Source organism: Moschus berezovskii, chromosome 3, assembly GCF_049115385.1.
Source record: "Moschus berezovskii isolate FMDL1 chromosome 3, NW_MosBer_1.0, whole genome shotgun sequence".
Lineage (NCBI taxonomy): Eukaryota > Metazoa > Chordata > Mammalia > Artiodactyla > Moschidae > Moschus > Moschus berezovskii.
The window spans coordinates 39,895,148-39,914,065 of NC_142462.1; the positions used below are offsets into that span (position 1 = coordinate 39,895,148).

The following is an 18,918-nucleotide window of genomic DNA, read 5'->3' on the forward strand; positions in this document are numbered from 1 at the left end:
GGAAATATATAAGCATCTGAATGCAGAGTTCCAAAGAATAGCAAGGTGAGATAAGAAAGCCTTCCTAAGTGATCACTGCAAAGAAACAGAGGAAAACAACAGAATGGGAAAAACTAGAGATCTCTGCAGGAAAATCAGAGATACCAAGGGAACATTTCATGCAAAGATGGGCACAATAAAGGACAGAAATGGGATGGACCTAGCAGAAGATATTAAGAGGTGGCAAGAATAAACAGAGGAAGAACTATACAAAAAAGATCTTCATGACCCAGATAACCACGATGGTGTGATCACTCACCTAGAGCCAGACATCTTGGAATGTGAAGTCAAGTGGACCTTAGGAAGTATCGCTATGAACAAAGCTAGTGGAGGTGATGGAATTCCAGTTGAGCTAGTTCAAATCCTAAAAGATGATGCTGTAAAAGTGCTGTACTCAATACAGAAGCAAATTTGGAAAACTCAGTAGTGGCTACAGGACTGGAAAAGTTCAGTTTTAATTCCAATCCCAAAGAAGCTGAATGCCAAAGAATGTTCAAACTACCATACAGTTGCGTTCATTTCACATGTTAGCAAGGGAATGCTCAAATCCTTCAAGCTAGGCTACAACATTACATGAACCGAGAACTTTCAGATGTACACGCTGGATTTAGAAAAGGCAGATGAACCGGAGATCAAATTGACAACATGCACTGAATCACAGAAAAAGCAAGAGAATTCCAGAAAAACATCTGCTTCATCGACTATGCTAATAAAGCCTTTGACTGTGTGGGTCACAACAACTGTGGAAGATTCTTCAAGAGATGGGAATACCAGACCACCTGACCTGCCTCCTGAGAAACCTGTATGCAGGAAGAAGCAACAGCTAGAAGCAGACATGGAACAACAGGGTGGTTCCAAATTGGGAAAGAAGTACTTCAAGGCTGTATACTGTACCCTGCTTGTTCAACTTATATGCAGAGTACATTATGTGAAATGCCAGGCTAGATGAATCACAGGCTGGAATCAAGACTGCTAGGGGATATATCAATAACTTCAGCTATGTAGATGACACCACCCTAACGGCAGAAAGCGAAGAGGAACTAAAGAGTCTCTTGATGAAGGTGAAAGAGGAGAGCGAAAAAGCTGGCTTAAAACTCAACATTTTCAAAAAACTAATCGCATGGCATCTGGTCCCATCACTTCATGGCAAATAAATGGGGAAACAATGGAAACAGAGACAGACTACTTACTTGGGCTCCTGAATCACTGTGGACAGTGACTGCAGCCATGAAATTAAAGACACTTGCTCCTTGAAAGGAAAGCTACGACAAACCTAGACAGTGTTTTAAAAAAGAGACACATCACTCTGTCAACAAAGGTCTGTATAATCAAAGCTGTGGTTTTTCCAATAGTCATGTATGGATGTGAGAGTTGGACCATAAAGAGGATGAATGCTTAAGAATTGATGCTTTTGAACCTTGATGCTAGAGAAGACTCTTGAGAGTCCCTTGGACAGCAAGGAGATCAAACCAGTCACTCCGAGAGGAAATGAAGCCCGAATGTTCACTGGAAGAACTGATGCTGATGCTGAAGCTCCAATATTTTGGCCATATGATGTGACGAGCCAGCTCACTGGAAAAGACCCTGATGCTGGGAAAAACTGAGGGCAGGAGGAGAAGGGGGCAACAAAGAATGAAATGGTTGGATGGCATCATTGATTCAATGGACATAAGTCTGAGCAAACTCTGGAGATAATGAAGGATAGGGAAGACTGGCGTGCTGCAGTCCATGGGGTCACAAACAGCCGGACATGACTGAGTGACTAAGCAAGTCTTTTCATCTTAACCTACAGAAGCCAAGATACAAACTCAGTTAAGATGCAAAAGAGAACTCAAATTGCACATTTTTAAAACCTGTATTCAATCAGAGAATTAGAAAGTAAGTAAATGAATAAATTTAATAGTTCAAAAAAATGAAGGCCAAAGGACTACTAAGATAACTGTGACAAAAATGAAATCTGCTAAAGTAAAAATGAAATAAAAAAGATTTAAACATCTATGAGAAAAAATTTTTACAAAAAAACTAGTCATAGTTGACTTAGAAATGAAGACATTTATTGACTTAAATGTATTCCCTATTGGCTCAGACAGTAAAGAGTTTGCCTGCAATACAGGAGACACGGGTTTGATCGCTGGGTCAGGAAGATCCCTAGAGAAGGGAATGGCAACCCACTCCAGTATTCTTGCCTGGAAAATGCCATGGACGGAGGAGCCTGGTGGGCCCCAATCCATGGAGTTGCAAAGAGTCAGACATGACTAACACCCTAACTTAAAAATGTTACACATTCCATTAAACAATACAAATACATTTTTGTTAATATTAACATTATCAGAAAAGTCTTTTAAGTCCTAGGAAGCTATCAAGCTTGTGAATACACTCTAAGTTTTCCCAAATTCTAATTTTTACCTGAAATTTTAATTTTAATGTTGGCAGCAAATATTGTCAAGCTGTTTTTCTTGTCAGAACAGACTTACTTCATTCATCTTTATTTAAGGACTGTCTACAAATGCCTGAGTCAAAAAAGCTATAGTTCGAATGTTTTTCTTTCAAGTAAAAATACTATTACACAACAAAAGCATCCAGTTCAGCTAACAATTCAAACGACTGCATGAGTACTGTTCCTTGAGACCACCAGCATATTTTAGTATGCTGCAGAAAGGCTTTACGCTTGCTTCCCATTGTGTCACTCAAAATATTAAAAAGAAAGGCTTTCAAAGGTTGAGATTTAATTAAATTAACAATGTTTACCATTACAGACATTAAGTGAAACTGGCTTTTTTTTTTTAAGACTGAGTGCATGACGAGGAAGAACTCAATGACCACTAGAAAAGTTTGATGCCACTGTTTTAATTTATGCCAAGGCATCAGCAATTTTACCTATCACTGCTTCTGCATCAGTAATGCAAACATCAACCCGGTGCAACAAGCAAATCACATTCTGGAACTATGTGAACACAGTCTGACATGTGGACTGCCAGTGCAGGACACGAAGAGCTGCTCAAACTTCACAGACTGGGTAATATTTCACCGTGCTTCTCAAAAAGAAACTCACAGTGACTAGCTTCATGCCTTCTTGCTACTTATAAGACAACAGTGAACATTTAAGAGCACTCTAAAATAACTAGTAAAAAAAATTAAGCCTCTGAAAGATGTTAAATTTGGTCAAGTGCTTAATTTCAACAAAGAAAAGAAATATTGTATACAGCAACGAGCTTGAATCCTCTACTTGGGTCAAATGCTTAGGCTGAGAGCACACACACACCCTGCGCATTACTACTGATGTCTTACCTTAGCTCTGGAGGAACTGACGTGTTCCATATTTTCAATGCTGCAGATACAGTTCTGTGAAACTTTCCGCAAGCCACTCTGATATAGTCCCAGAAGCTACGAGGACTTCTGTAACCAAACCAGCTTACTTGACCTTCAGGAGACAAATTGTAACACAAAATAAACCAGCCTAGTAACTCAAAATGCAAGAACAACAAAATAAAGGGCAGTCGAGTGTCAGATTGTGGAAAGGACACTGATCTTGGGGTCAAAAAGCCTTAAGTCTGGTCCCATTCTAACTTTACCAACTTGTATGATTTGGGGCCCTCGAGGGCTTCCTAATACTGGGTGTGAGAGAAGAGAGCTAGGGCCTTCTCCTGGTGTGCCCAGGCCACTTCGGCCGGGAGAGGCCAGCGGAAGGCCAGACAATGCTTTTACAGGAACGATGGTACCAGTCTTTTGCCAAAAGGATGTTCTCTATTTGGCGCAGTGTAATTGTGTATTTGAAAATGTAAGTTTCTTGTTTTTGCCTAAGAACTGTTCAGCTCTCTGTAGGCGGAGTCCTTAAACCCCTCACCGTGCAGTCGCCCCTCCCCCTCCCGAGGATGCACCTGCAGACTCTACCCAACCAGCAATAAAGTTCCCTGAAGACTGACTGGAAGATGTTCTGGTGGCTCAGGAGGAGAACCTTTGATACTTACGAGAATCTGGCTCAGGATTGTATCTTTACTTCCCTTACCTTAGATCAAGGGGGAACAAACGGACCCAGCGTCAAGGGAACAGCTGCTGCTCCATTGAGCTGATTGTTCCATTACGAAAATGTTTGCCCAATACTGACACCTATTTTGTTTTTTCTTTTTAAAGGAAATCTGGTTTTTTGGGGTTTGTTTTTTTTTTTACTGTAAAATCTCCAGGTGTGGACAACTGAATCAGATGTTTTAAAACTGCATAAATGATTAAGCCACACACAAGCCCTGTCAGTTTTTATGACCTCTGACTTGAAAGAAAGAGTGAAGAGAAGTTCCACGGCCAAATCCTAGGCACCCCAGCATTTAAGATAGCGTAATGGAAAAGGAGACTTCAGAGGGAACAGCCAGGAAGACAGAAGGAAATTCACATAGTGTTAAATTTGGAATCCAAGGGCAGAGAAGGATTCAGGTAGGAGAGGAATGGTCAACTGTGTTTAGTGCTGCTGAGAGGTCATCTTGGGCCAGAAACATGGCAATATTGAATTGGCTACCTTGGAAGTCACTGGTGATTATCACTGGTGAGTTTGGCTTGATTTATGTCAGTTAATCAGAGATGTGGACCTGACTCGGAGAAGGCAATGGCAAGCCACTCCAGTACTCTTGCCTAGAAAATCGCATGGATGGAGGAGCCTGGTAGGCTGCAGTCCGTGGGGTCGCTAAGGGTCGGACACGACTGAGTGACTTCACTTTCACTTTTCACTTTCACACATTGGAGAAGGAAATGGCAACCCACTCCAGTGTTCTTGCCTGGAGAATCCCAGGGACGGGGGAGCCTGGTGGGCTTCCGTCTATGGGGTCACACAGAGTCGGACACGACTGAAGTGACTTAGCAGCAGCATGATTTGGGGCAATTTATTTAATGGATCTGGATCATAGTTTTCTCAATAATACAATCAAAGTAAATGAAGCAAAAAGGGCCTAGACAGTAAGCAAAATTCTTTGCAGGTTAATATCCCATTATTCTAACACAGTCTTTCAGAGAGCACACAGTTATTCTTCCTTGTGCTTCCAGTTAAGCATTAATTTAAATCGCATCTCTGCCGTTTACTGGCTGTGTGACTCCAGGCAAGTTAATTAACCCTTCTGAACACCACTTTTCTTGACTCTAAAAGGGGACTAGTTTGAGTAACCACTTTATGAGTATTCTCTGAATCAAATACAACAATGCCTGAGTAATGCCTGAGTATTGAGTATGACTATATGAGTAATGAGTATTGAGTAATGCCTGAGTATTAAGAGTATGAATATTCTCTGAATCAAATACAACAATGCCTGAGTAATGCCTGAGTAGTCCTGAGCAGGGGACTTGGCACATGAAAGTACTGTAAAAAAAAAAAAGAAAGATAATAAAAAAGAAAAAAAAAGTTACCTATTGCATCCTAAACCTTTCTCTTCTTGGAAAAACAAAAAAATTTAAAAGGCAACACTTTTTTTCCTCTTCAGAGGGATAGTTCGAAGAAATGAAACAATGTGTTGATAGTACCTATCAACAGCTGGAACCATACAATGACTAATCATTACCACCCATTCACTACCATTCTACCCAACCTTCATCTGTCATTCACCTGCTCACTTCTAGTCAACAACCCATAACAAGTCCTTAGGCACTTACCATTCTCATCTTCCAGACCCGTATAACTACATCTGTGTTCAAGAACAAATGTTCTTTTGTGTGTATTAATATTTCAATGCAGGACTTTGAGTAATAAGTCCATGGGAACAATTCTGTAATCTGAATATTTTTAAATGGGGTATGAGAGACATCTTAGTATTTCTTCAGTTTTCTGAAATAATTATTCTTACCTAGGGAAGCTGTTCAATCTTCAGAAAGAATAGCTTTTATATTTTAAAACCTCTGCTTCTTTATTTTGAAGGAACATTTATTTATCTCAATTTTCTTTTCCCCAGTAACATGTTTTCTCTAAGTAACATCAAGAAGTGTAAAAGCGTTCTTGTCCACAAGCAGCACTTTTGGAACAATGTCTGAAATATCTGAGTGGTGTCCAACCACGGCTACACCTAAGAATAACTAGGCTTCTTTTAAAAAGTACTCATGTCTGGGCTCAATCCAAACTAAATAATCAGAATCTTTGGGGGTGAGCCTAGGCATTGGTATTGTTAAAAAGATCCCTCTGGTATTTCTAATAATATAGTTAATCAACCAAGGGAAAGCTCACACATCACAATAGGTAATCCCTATTCATCACACAGGACATTTCAAAGGCCTCCTCTTTTTGTAAGCCGCATGTGATCTCTACAGCAACTTACTCCTCCCTACAAGCTGGCCTAACACCCTGAGCTTACACTTACAGTTATTTACTTAATTGTCTTACACATTAGATGGTAAGGTCACTAAGGCACAGACTATATCTTATTTGTCTTTAATTCTATCTCCAGCACTTGACACACTGCTTGTCTCACAGCAGGCATTTAATAAATATTTATTAAAACAAATAGACTGGTTAATCCACACTAACCAGATCTTAACTGCAATGCATATAAAAATTTGAATCTTAAAAATCTAATTAGGATCTTCTTACAGTAACAGCTCAGTGACAATCTGGTATCAAGATGTCTGCATGCTACATTACAAACATCAAATATTCTGGATAAAAATATTTACCATTAAAAAAATACAAAAGCATTGACACATCCCTACTCAAACATCAGTATATAACTCAAATGTCTCTTCGGTAATGAAATCTTACTGCCAAAAGATAGAAATCTATAGGAATATTTATAATCTTCCTTCTTTCTTTCAGTCTCTCCCCATCACTTTTCTTTGCTCCTTCTCGTCTCCAGTTAAAAAAGGGTCCCAGAACAGGATGTCAGTATAGTCCGTTTTCAGGGCAGTTTTCATGTTATCAATTTGTCAGCCATTTGGAGAAGAGACAGGATGTCTAAGGTTAAGAACATGGGCTTCTGAGTCAAGAGGACCAGCACAGATCCCTTTCTAGACGTGCAATCTTAAGCAAATGACTTTCCACCCTACCAACCTGAGTTTCTTCTATAAACTGATAATAATGGTAGTATCCACATCATAACACTGTTGTGAGGATTAGATAATGTGTGTGCAGCAATTACTATATAGCCTAATACAGATGCTAATAATCATTATTACTTTTATTATTATTATCATACAAAGAGTTAAAAGATCCAAGCTCCCCTTACATTACAAAACAGCAATGAAACGCACAGTGAAGTTTTTCCCATTATTTGCTTAGAATCTAGAAAAATCTTTAAAATTTACTCCCTAATCCAACCTTTTCCCATATCAACCATCCTAAATTGACCTCCCTAAAATCTAGTCTTGGTTAATTTCTTTAGCTTCTATTATAGAAACTGAGACAATTCCACAATTTAAAAATGAGGAATAGCAACCACACTTCTCTCGATAAATGTAGTACTACATACTGGAAGCAATCTTGAAGGGAGAATCACAAGGTTTCTCTGATAACTTTATTTTAAACCTTCTCATAAGTTTGATGTGGCTGAGGAAAATAATTTATGAGAAATTTCAAAGTAGAGCTGTTGAAAATTTTAAAAATGTAACAAAGTCCCCTATCGACGGGTAGAGATGCCTCAGTAACACCACTACTGGGCATATTTCCAGAGAAAACCAGAATTCAAAACAACACACACACCCCAATGTTCACTGCAGCAGTACTGACAACAGGCAGGACATGGAAGCAACCTAAATGTCCATCAACAGGGGGATGGATAAAGAAGCTGTGGTACATATACAGAATGGAATGTTACTCAAGCATAAAAAGGAATGAAACTGGATCATTTGTAGAGACATGTATGGACCCAGAGGCTATCATACAGAGAAAGGTAAGGTACAAGAGGAAAATATCATACATTAATGCATATATGTGGAATCTAGAAAAATGGTATAGATGATCTTATTTGCGAAACACAGAGAGCAAACCTATGGACACCAAGGGAGGAAGGAGTGGGGTGGGATGAATTGGGAGTTTGGGATGGACGTGTGTACAACACTGGTTCGTTCGTTCGTTCCGTCACTCAGTCGTGTCCGACTCTTTGCGACCCTGTGGACTGTAGCCTACCAGGCTTCTCCGTCCACGGGATTCTCCAGGCAAGAATCCTGGAGTGGGTTACCATTTCCTTTTCCAGGGGATCTTCCTGACCCAGGGATCTAACCCAGGTCTCCCGCATTGGAGGCAGACGCTTTAACCTCTGAGCCACCAGGGAAGCCCACAACACTGGTAATACATATAAAATAGATAAGTGCTGAAAACTTACTAAACAGCTCAGGGAGCTCTACTCAGTGCTCTGGGGTCGCCTAAATGGGAAGGAAATCCCCAAACGAGGGGATATATGTTCACGTACAGCTGATTCTCTTTGTTGCACAGTAGAAACTAACACAACGTTGTGAAGCAACTACACTCCAGTAAAAATTAACTTAAAAAAACAGAGTTCCCTTTTGGAGGAGAGGAAACAAAGACACGGAAAAACTAAATATCCAGGCTTAGGTTATACAGAGAAGGAATGGATGCGAAATCCTTAAGACTCCTGCTCTGTGTAAGATATGCTCGGTGTATGATATGACTTTCACCCAGGAGACAATGACAAGATGTCCTAGATGAGAAACTGAGAAACTAAACAACTAACAGAATGGCACGTCACCGTGACTTGCAGGGCCTTATGCTGAAACTGAAGCCCCAATACTCTGGCCACCTGATGTAAAGAGCTGAGCCATTAGAAAAGACCCTGATGCTGGGAAAGACTGAAGGCAGGAGGAGAAGCGGACAATAGAGGATGAGACGGTTGGATGGCATCACCGACTCAATGGACATGAGTTTGAGCAAGCTCCGGGCCATGGTGAAGGACAGGAAGCCTGGCGTGCTGCAGTCCATGGGGTTGCAAAGAGTCGGACAGGACTGAGTGACTCAACAACAGCAACAAAGTATACCAGTAACAGTGTCTTCTCCACACTTCCGCCTACTCAGTAAGTGAGACGAGAGCGTGACTGGCTTGACTCTGCCTGCCTTACTCGTTCATGTGCATCGTTTTCAAAATGAATTTGTTAAATCAAGACCCAGGATTTTTCACGTTCAGAAGGATGTGTTTTGATTAAGAGAAGGTGGGGTCGTTTGCTAGAAAAGGACCAATGAACTCTCATGTAAGTTGTCCATACATCCTAGGATTTTAAGTAATTAATTTCTGCATCTATGAAAACGGTTGAGGTTAATTAAGAATAACAGAAGTGTTCAATTGGTTATTTGAATTATTATTACTTGAACATTGCTTGTACTTAAATACAGATTAACTGTTAGCAATAGATGTACTTGGGGTTATTAGTCTGTAAAACCTATATTCAACAGGAAAATTTAAAAACAAAGTTACAAGCTGACCATGCCTTAAAAATAATTGCTGAGGTAATAAATAATCACTCCAAAGATATTCTCATTTCCTTTAAAAATAACCACAAAAGCAAATCATGTAGCAAGGAATTGACTAGCCTATATTTTGAAGAAATTTTATTCAGGAGAAGAAACATGCTATCACTAATTGAATTCTCTTCTTAATATTGGCAACATGTACAGATGTATAAAATACTTTCAATTTTATATGTATTTTAGATGTTGAGTTTTCACCAAAGTTAAACAAACTTTTCAATACTTATTTCCAACCCATTGATCTGACTCTGTGGACATGAGTTTGAGTGAACTCAGGGAGTTGGTGATGGATAGGGAGGCCTGGCGTGCTGTGATTCATGGGGTCGCGGAGAGTCGGACACAACTGAGCGACTGAACTGAACTGAACTGATCTGACTCTAACTCATTTCAGGCACAGAAATAAAAGGTGAAATTTTGCTAGACTAAAAGGTGATCTGCTACTAACCAGCTACATGATGTCTTTCCCACTAAACTGACTATTTTCAAACACCTTAAATGGCCTGTGATCTCTAAGGTCTAACGTTATTTTAAATTGCTCTTTTATATTACCTAACTTGAATAATAACTGCAATACTTTGGCCACCTCATGCGACGAGTTGACTCACTGGAAAAGACTCTGATGCTGGGAAAGGTTGGGGGCGGGAGGAGAAGGGGACGACGGAGAATGAGATGGCTGGATGGCATCACCGACTCTGTGGACATGAGTTTGAGTGAACTTCGGGAGTTGGTGATGGACAGGGAGGCCTGGCGTGCTGTGATTCATGGGGTCGCGGAGAGTCGGACACGACTGAGCGACTGAACTGAACTGAACTGAACTTGAATAATGTAGATATTTACATCATGCAGTATATTTGTGTTTCGCTTTTATGTTATTTTATGGCCAGATGAGACCTTCTAAAGACTCAAACTTCCAAAGTGGCTCTCTATTTAGTAGTGGATGCTGCTGCTGCTGCTAAGTCACTTCAGTCGTGTCCAACTCTGTGCGACCCCACAGACGGAAGCCCACCAGGCTCCCCCGTCCCTGGGATTCTCCAGGCAAGAACACTGGAGTGGATGACGACACGTCTTTTGGTAATATATAAATGAATCTGTTAAATTACTTTCTTTCTCCACTCTTTGTATTGTGCTTAGTTATGTGAAGAGCTGGTCTCACAGGCTGAAGTTTTGTTAGTGCCACACCACATCACCTGGATGACAACATCAAAGACAACTACCTTGCTGCTGCTGCTGCTGCTAAGTCATTTCAGTCGTGTCCGACTCTGTGTGACCCCATAGACGGAAGTCCACCAGGCTCCCCAGTCCCTGGGATTCTCCAGGCAAGAACACTGGAGTGGGTTGCCATTTCCTTCTCCAATGTGTGAAAGTGAAAAGTGAAAGTGAAGTCACTCAGTCGTGTCCGACCCTTAGCGACCCCACGGACTGCAGCCTACCAAGCTCCTCCATCCATGGGATTTTCCAGGCAAGAGTACTGGAGTGTCTTGCCATTGCCTTGGACCTGCCATTTATCTAGACAAGCGATAAAAGACAGCGCCATCAAATTTTAAAAAGCTACTCTAATATCACTGCTCCTTGGAAGAAAAGCTATGACAAAACTAGACAATGTTCTAAAAAGCAGAGACATCACTTTGCCAGCAAAGGTCCACATAGTCAAATGTATGGTTTTTCCAGTAGTCATAGATGGATGTGAGAGCTGGACCATAAAGAAGGCTGCATGCTAAAGAATTGATGCTTTCGAACTGTGGTGCTGGAGAAGACTCTTGAGAGTCCCTTGGACAGCAGGACATCAAACCACTCAATCCTAAAAGAAATCAAGCCTGAATATTCATTGGAAGAACTGATGCTGAAGCTGATATTCACTGGCCACCTGATACGAAGAGTTGACTCATTGGAAAAGACCCTGATGCTGGAAAGACTGAAGGCAGGAGGAGAAAGGGACAGCAGAAGATGAGATGGTTGGATGGCATCATCGACTCAATGGACATGAGTTTGAGCAAACTTTGGAAGACAGTGAAGGATAGGGAAGGCTGGTGTGCTAGAGTCCATGGGGTCGAAAAGAGCACAACTAAGCAACTGAACAACAAAAATATCACTGCAAAAGTTTCAGATACTTAAAGGAAACTAATTACTTGTGGATTTATATTGTTGCCAATATATTTAGATTTTTAACTTTGCACTGTAAATTTTATAGTGTGTGTGTGCATGTTCAGTTGCTTCAGTCATGTCCGACTCTTTGTGACCCTATGGACTGTAGCCTACCACAGACGCCTTTATCAATGGGATTTTCCTGGCAAGAACACTAGAGTGAGTTGCCATTTCCTCCTACTGGGGGGGAATCTTCCCAACTCAGCGACTGAACCCATGTCTCTTGTGTCTCTTGCACTGCCGGCGGATTCTTTACCATTGAGTTGCCAGGGAAGAAGGAATCTTACATTTCTTCCTGCTAATTTATGAAAATTAGTTTAAAATTTTCTAAACAGAGAAAATGCCTATATCTGCAGATCAGAATCTTGTCTTTTAAAAAAAAAAGGCACTACTATTAGTTGAAGTTCACATTTATTAGACCACCCAGTTTTGAAAGTACAATCATGAGCTTGATTAATTTTCTACATAAAGTTTCATGTTAATGTTCTAAAAAAAAAGAAAAAATATAAACACTTTAACTTTAATTACACTTTTAGCTGATGTGATTAAGTCTGATTCTAGATGAGACACTCAACTGTACTTATACTGCTAGCTCTATGTTACTTAGAAGATGCCTCAAATAAATCATTCAGCAATGATGAATCAGTTACCAATCTATAAAATGTAATCATTATCCTTTGGTACTGACAATGTCTTGTTCACTGGTAAGGAATTTATCACAAACAAACTTCTAAACTATACCAGAGTTTATACCATGAAACTTAGCCAATTCTTAATCTCCCAAAACAACAAAGAAAATGAAGATAATCAAGTTCACCAAAAATCTGAAAACTGAATTTGACTTACAGGCTTTTTTAATCCTAGTAATTTTACCATCTTTCGAAGCAGAATACAAAGGTTTTGCTTTCTTCTTCCACCAGCAATTTTAATATAAGGCTTAGAACGCTGGTAGACTGTTAAGAGCATGAAGGCTGACATCCACACAGTCACATATCAAAGCATAGGCCTGAAGAAATCGAGTGTAATGTTTCAGCAGTGACTAAGGTTATGCATAAGGGACCTAAATTGTTTAAAGTGATTGTGGGGATCAGGATTGAGGAAACGAGAACATACTTGTTTTCTATTTCTACCTGTCTTACTATAAGTGATCCTTAAAAATAACAACTATGTACTTCTTCGCTGGTGGCTCAGATGGTAAAGCATCTGCCTACAATGTGGGAGACCTGGGTTCTATCCCTGGGTCAGGAAGATCCTCTGGAGAAGGAAATGGCAACCCACTCCAGTACTTTTGCCTGGAAAATCCCATGGAAGGAAAAGCCTGGTAGGCTAGTCCATGGGGTCGCAAAGAGTTGGACACAACTGAGCGACTTCACCACCACTACTTTTCTAAGTGAAAAATATAATAAAAGGCCAGGTCATTAGCATGAGGCCTAGCAGTGCTTTGTATACAGCAGGAACACAATAAAAAAAGTTTCAAGTAAGTGAGTTAAGGCATATAGTCTACCTTGAAGAAAGGAAACTAAGCAATATATCCCCACTAGTGGTTTAAGACCAGTAGTGACTGTTGATAGCACCCATGTATGTTTTACTGAGTAACTTTGCAAAATTCACAGCTTCCCTGAGCCCCAGTTTGCATGTAATTCATATATTACTACACAGCACTTACAAACTGAGAAAATAACCAGTAAGTCTTACGTTAGTGAGTTACAGCAAAATATAAATAACACAGATACACGATTAATAAAACTGTGCTTAAAACCAGGAAACTTAATAGAAATATAGAAGGGGTCATGTAGGAGAGTAAATGGAGTATTATATTGTGTGAGTTAACAAAAACCTTTTCATTTAAGAATAGTAAGCATAGTTCTGCCCTCTGGATTAACAAAAGCAGAAAGCTTTGCAAAACCCATGCAATGTACTAAGAAAGATCACTTAACTGATACAGCCCTCCCCAGTAAGTCAATTCCATGCTCCCGCGCAGCTCAGTGGCGGGAGACGTCACCAGCATAGAGTACCTTGAAGAGGTATTTGCAGATGAGACAGCCATCAGCAACTTTGGGAACTCTCTTTAAAAAAAATAAACAACAACACAGATATTTGAGAAACCTGACATGAAGTTTACAAAACCAAACTGAACAGCCCCAATAAGATAGCTACAAATAATCTTGATGCAGTAAACACCACTTACGTCTATTACATAAGATGAACTCAATTAAGATGAACATGGGCTCTACTCAGCACGGAAATCAAACTGGTCTCTTGTAGCCTATCCTATTGGAGAGGCAGGGGTGTCTAAGTTACAAAAGAGAGAAGCTACTGTTGATTGTCATCTCCATTACTGCTTCCCTAACATAACAAGCTGATAATGAAAGAATGCAAAATGAACAAGAAGCCTGCTGAATTTGCTAGCCACGCACTTCAGAATGTATACAAATGGCCAGGAAAGTTGCTCACTTATTGAACTATATGATTCATAAAGTTAACTTTAAAAATAAATGTTCTTTTTTACTGTTAAACTTTTTAAAAAGTTATAAAATTCATTTTAAGGAGTAGTTCTCTCCTTTATTGGCTTAAGAAGAGCTAAAGTTTGCATACGTTTTTCTGAATCATGAGAACAGCACTTAATTATTTAGTAAAATAATCCTTAGTTTAACCAATGCTGAATAAATGCCTACTTTATGCAAAAGCACTGTTTTTCCTACAGCTTCCAATTATTGTTTAACAATCACCATCTGGAAAAGTACTATAAATTCTTGCCTATGTTTTTTTGGCAATTCCCAGTTGAATTATACAGAAACACTCCAAAGTCAAATGTCTGAAGTCATACTCCCCACAGATGTTATCTTCTTTCATAAGCAAACACTGAAATTCCAACAGGACATGGTCCCACACCTTTCCAAACACTTAGAACTTTTATAAAACTAAACAGAAGCAACCAACCAAACACTGTCACTAATGAATAAAAAAAAAAAAAAGAAGGAGATATATATAGTTGTGCTATTGGCTACGTATCAGGTCAGTTCAGTTCAGTCGCTTAGTCATGTCCGATTCTTTGCGACCCCATGAACCACAGCACGCCAGGCCTCCCTGTCCATCAGCAACTCCCAGAGTTCACTCAAACTCATGTCCATCGAGTCGGTGATGCCATCCAGCCATCTCATTCTCTGTCGTCCCCGTCTCCTCCTACCCCCAATCCCTCCTAGCATCAGACTCTTTTCCAGTGAGTCAACTCGTCGCATGAGGTGGCCAAAGTACTGGAGTTTCAGCTTTACCATCAGTCCTTCCAATGAACACCCAGGATTGATCTCCTTTAGAATGGACTGGTTGGATCTCCTTGCAGTCCAAGGGACTCTCAAGAGTCTTCTCCAGCACCACAGTAGCATCAATTCTTCGGCGATCAGTTTTCTTCACAGTCCAACTTTCACATCCATACATGACCACTGGAAAAACCATAGCCTTGACTAGACATACCTTGGTTGGCAAAGTAACGTCTCTGCTTTTCAATATGCTATCTAGGCTGGTCATAACTTTCCTTCCAAGGAGCAAGCGTCTTTTAATTTCATGGCTGCAATCAGCATGTGCAGTGATTTTGGAGCCCAAAAAAATAAAGTCTGACAAGGTTTCCACTGTTTTCCCATCTATTTCCCATGAAGTGATGGGACCAGATGTCATGATCTTCATTTTCTGAATGTTGAGCTTCAAGCCAACCTTTTCACTCTCCTCTTTCACTTTCATCAAGAGGCTTTTGAGTTCCTCTTCACTTTCTGCCATAAGGGTGGTGTCATCTGCATATCTGAGGTTATTGATATTTCTACCAGCAATCTTGATTCCAGCTTGTGCTTCTTCAAGCCCAGCATTCCTCATGATGTACTCTGCATAGAAGTTAAATAAGCAGGGTGACAATATACAACCTTGACGTACTCCTTATCCTGTTTGGAACCAGTCTGTTGTTCCATGTACAGTTCTAACTGTTGCTTCCTGACCTGCATACAGGTTTCTCAAGAGGCAGGTCAGGTGGTCTGGGATTCCCATCTCTTTCAGAATGTTCCACAGTTTATTGTGATCCACACAGTCAAAGGCTTTGGCATAGTCAATGAAGCAGAAATAGATGTTTTTCTGGAACTCTCTTGCTTTCTCCATGATCCAGCGGATGTTGGCAATTTGATCTCTGGTGCCTCTGCCTTTTCTAAAACCTGCTTGAACATCTGGAAGTTCACGATTCACATATTGCTGAAGCCTGGCTTGGAGAATTTTGAGCATGACTTTACTAGCGTGTGAGATGAGTGCAACTGTGCGGTAGTTTGAGCATTCTTTGGCATTGCCTTTCTTTGGGACTGGAATGAAGACTGACCTTTTCCAGTCCTGTGGCCATTGCTGAGTTTTCCAAATTTGCTGGCATACTGAGTGCAGCACTTTCACAGAATCATCTTTCAGGATTTGAAATAGCTCAATTGGAATTCCATCACCTCCACTAGCTTTGTTCGTCGTGATGCTCTCTAAGGCCCACTTGACTTCACATTCCAAGATGTCTGGTTCCAGGTGAGTGATCATGCCATCGTGATTATCTTCGTCATGAAGATCTTTTTTGTACAGTTCTTCTGTGTATTCTTGCCACCTCTTCTTAATATCTTCTGCTTCTGTTAGGTCCATACCATTTCTGTCCTTTATCGAGCCCATCTTTCCATGAAATGTTCCCTTGATATCTCTAATTTTCTTGAAAAGATCTCTTATTTTTCCTATTCTGTTGTTTTCCTCTATTTCTTTGCATTGATCGCTGAGGAAGGCTTTCTTATCTCTCCTTGATATTCTTTGGAACTCTACATTCAAATGCTTATATCTTTCCTTTTCTCCTTTGCTTTTCACTTCTCTTCTTTTCACAGCTATTTGTAAGGCCTCCTCAGACAGCCATTTTGCTTTTTTGCATTTCTTTTCCATGGGGATGGTCTTGGTCCCTGTCTCCTGTACAATGTCACGAACCTCCATCCAGAGTTCATCAGGCACTCTATCAGATCTAGACTCTTAAATCTATTTCTTACTTTTACTGTATAATCATAAGTGATTTGATTTAGGTCATATCTGAATGGTCTAATGGTTTTCCCTACTTTCTTCAATTTAAGTCTGAATTTGGCAATAAGGAGTTCATGATCTGAGCCACAGTCAGCTCCTCGTCTTGTTTTTGCTAACTGTATACAGTTTCTCCATCTTTGGCTGCAAAGAATATAATCCATCTGATTTCGGTGTTGACCATCTGGTGATGTCAATGTGTAGAGTCTTCTCTTGTGTTGTTGGAAGAGGGTGTTTGCTATGACCAGTGCGTTCTCTTGGCAAAACTCTATTAGCCTTTGCCCTGCTTCATTTTGTGCTCCAAGGCCAAATTTGCCTGTTACTCCAGGTGTTTCTTGACTTCCTACTTTTGCATTCCAGTCCCCTATAATGAAAAGGACATCTTTTTTGGGTGATAGTTCTAAAAGGTCTTGTAGGTCTTCATAGAACAGTTCAACTTCGGCTTCTTCAGCATTACTGGTTGGGGCATAGACTTGGATTACTGTAATATTGAATGGTTTGCCTTGGAAACAAACAGAAATCATTCTGTCGTTTTTAGGACTGCATCCAAGTACTGCATTTCGGACTCTTTTGTTGACCATGATGGCTGCTCCATTTCTTCTAAGGGATTCCTGCCCACAGTAATAGATATAATGGTCACCTGAGTTAAATTCACCCATTCCTCTCAATTTTAGTTCACTGATTCCTAGAATGTCGATGTTCACTCTTGCCATCTCCTGTCTGACCACTTCCAATTTGCCTTGATTCATGGACCTAACATTCCAGGGTCCTATGCAATATTGCTCTTTACAGCATCGGACCTTGCTTCTATCACCAGTCACATCCACAACTGGGTATTTGTTTCGCTTTGGCTCCATCCCTTCATTCTTTCTGGAGTTATTTCTCCACTGATCTCCAGTAGCATACTGGGCACCTACCGACCTGAGGAATTCCTCATTCAGTATCCTATCATTTTGCCTTTTGATACTGTTCATGGGGTTCTCAAGGCAAGTATACTGAAGTGGTTTGCCATTCCCTTCTCTTGTTTTTCGCTTTGGCTACATTTATGTCTCCACTATTCAGCTCTATCCTCCTACATCGATTTGCATCATTGCAAACAAATATTAAATTTGGAAACACCTATCCAGAAGGATCTATAACCAAAAGGTACCCTAGTGAAGTCCATATTAAAATTGAATGCTCTTTCTACAACAAACAAAATGAAAATCTCTCTGCATTAAATGTAAATCAGAACAGAATGGTTTTCATTGAAATTGTTAAGAACACCAATTTTTAATGTTTAAACCACATTTACTAGCTCTGCCTTGAAAGTAGTGTATCTTATCTGTAGTCATTTACATAATCAAAAAGTTATCAAACTAAAAACGATTTTCAGGAAAACTGTGCTTAAAGTAATTTTACTTAAAAAAAAGTCTCGAGTAAGGTTCATCATGTTCAGATTAATGTCATGGTTTAATCAATCCCTGGTACAAAATGGGAAACAACTACTGAATCTTTATGAAGCTCAATTTATACTTTCGGGTTTTTTCAGATGTTAACATGTTAGCCTTTATGATCTGGTTATGCGTAATAGTTTGATTCTGGCTGTGGAACACCATCTGAAAATTTTAACAACTAAAACATTTCCACTTATTTGTAGGCATTAATTGCTTTGATCATAATATAATATCTCACTTGAGGTCAGTTATAAGCAACCAGAAGTGTCCAGACCAAACGACAATCCACCAGATTCCAATTATCTGGAGTCACAGTTCAGCACCCCTCTCGTTCTGTAGAAGGAAAGGTGAGGCCCAGAGAGCACCCACCTAGACCCAGCACATCTCTGCTCCCTGTGTCCTCACGCTCATCTACTCCTTCGGCTGCAGACAAGATCTGAAGATGAGAGAATCAGTCGACTGGCGTTCCTGGTTGAACATGAGTTCTTACTGCTGCTGCTGCTGCTAAGTCGCTTCAGTCGTGTCCGACACTGTGAGACCCCACAGATGGAAGCCCACCAGGCTCCCCTGTCCCTGGGATTCTCTAGGCAAGAACACTGGAGTGGGTTGCCATTTCCTTCTCCAATGCATGAAAGAGAAAAGTGAAAGTGAAGTCGCTCAGTCGTGTCCGACTCTTCGCGACCCCATGGACTGCAGCCTACCAGGCTCCTCCGTCCATGGGATTTTCCAGGCAAGAGTACTGGAGTGGGGTGCCACTGAGTTCTTACTACAGTCTCACAAATGGGAAAATAATGGCGC

The 18,918-nt window shown here is 40.3% G+C and overlaps 1 protein-coding gene across 6 annotated transcripts in view; it reads right to left on the reverse strand.

Moving 5' to 3' along the window:
• LOC148778313 (RUN domain-containing protein 3B-like) overlaps positions 1 to 18,918 on the reverse strand; it is a 144,695-nt gene that overhangs the window by 77,816 nt on the left and 47,961 nt on the right. For 3 of the 6 annotated variants that reach the window (XR_016036910.1, XR_016036913.1, XM_088833785.1), the window contains exon 3: positions 3,328 to 3,460. The exons of 1 other annotated variant lie outside the window; for it this stretch is intronic. Coding sequence is in view for 1 of the 5 variants with exons in the window: in XM_088833785.1 (XP_088689911.1) it covers positions 3,328 to 3,357 (30 nt within the window). In the remaining 4 variants the exon portion in view is untranslated. Of the gene's footprint in view, positions 1 to 3,327; positions 13,687 to 18,918 lie in introns of all 6 variants that reach the window. 2 more of the 6 variants (XR_016036911.1, XR_016036912.1) reach the window with 1 other exon arrangement.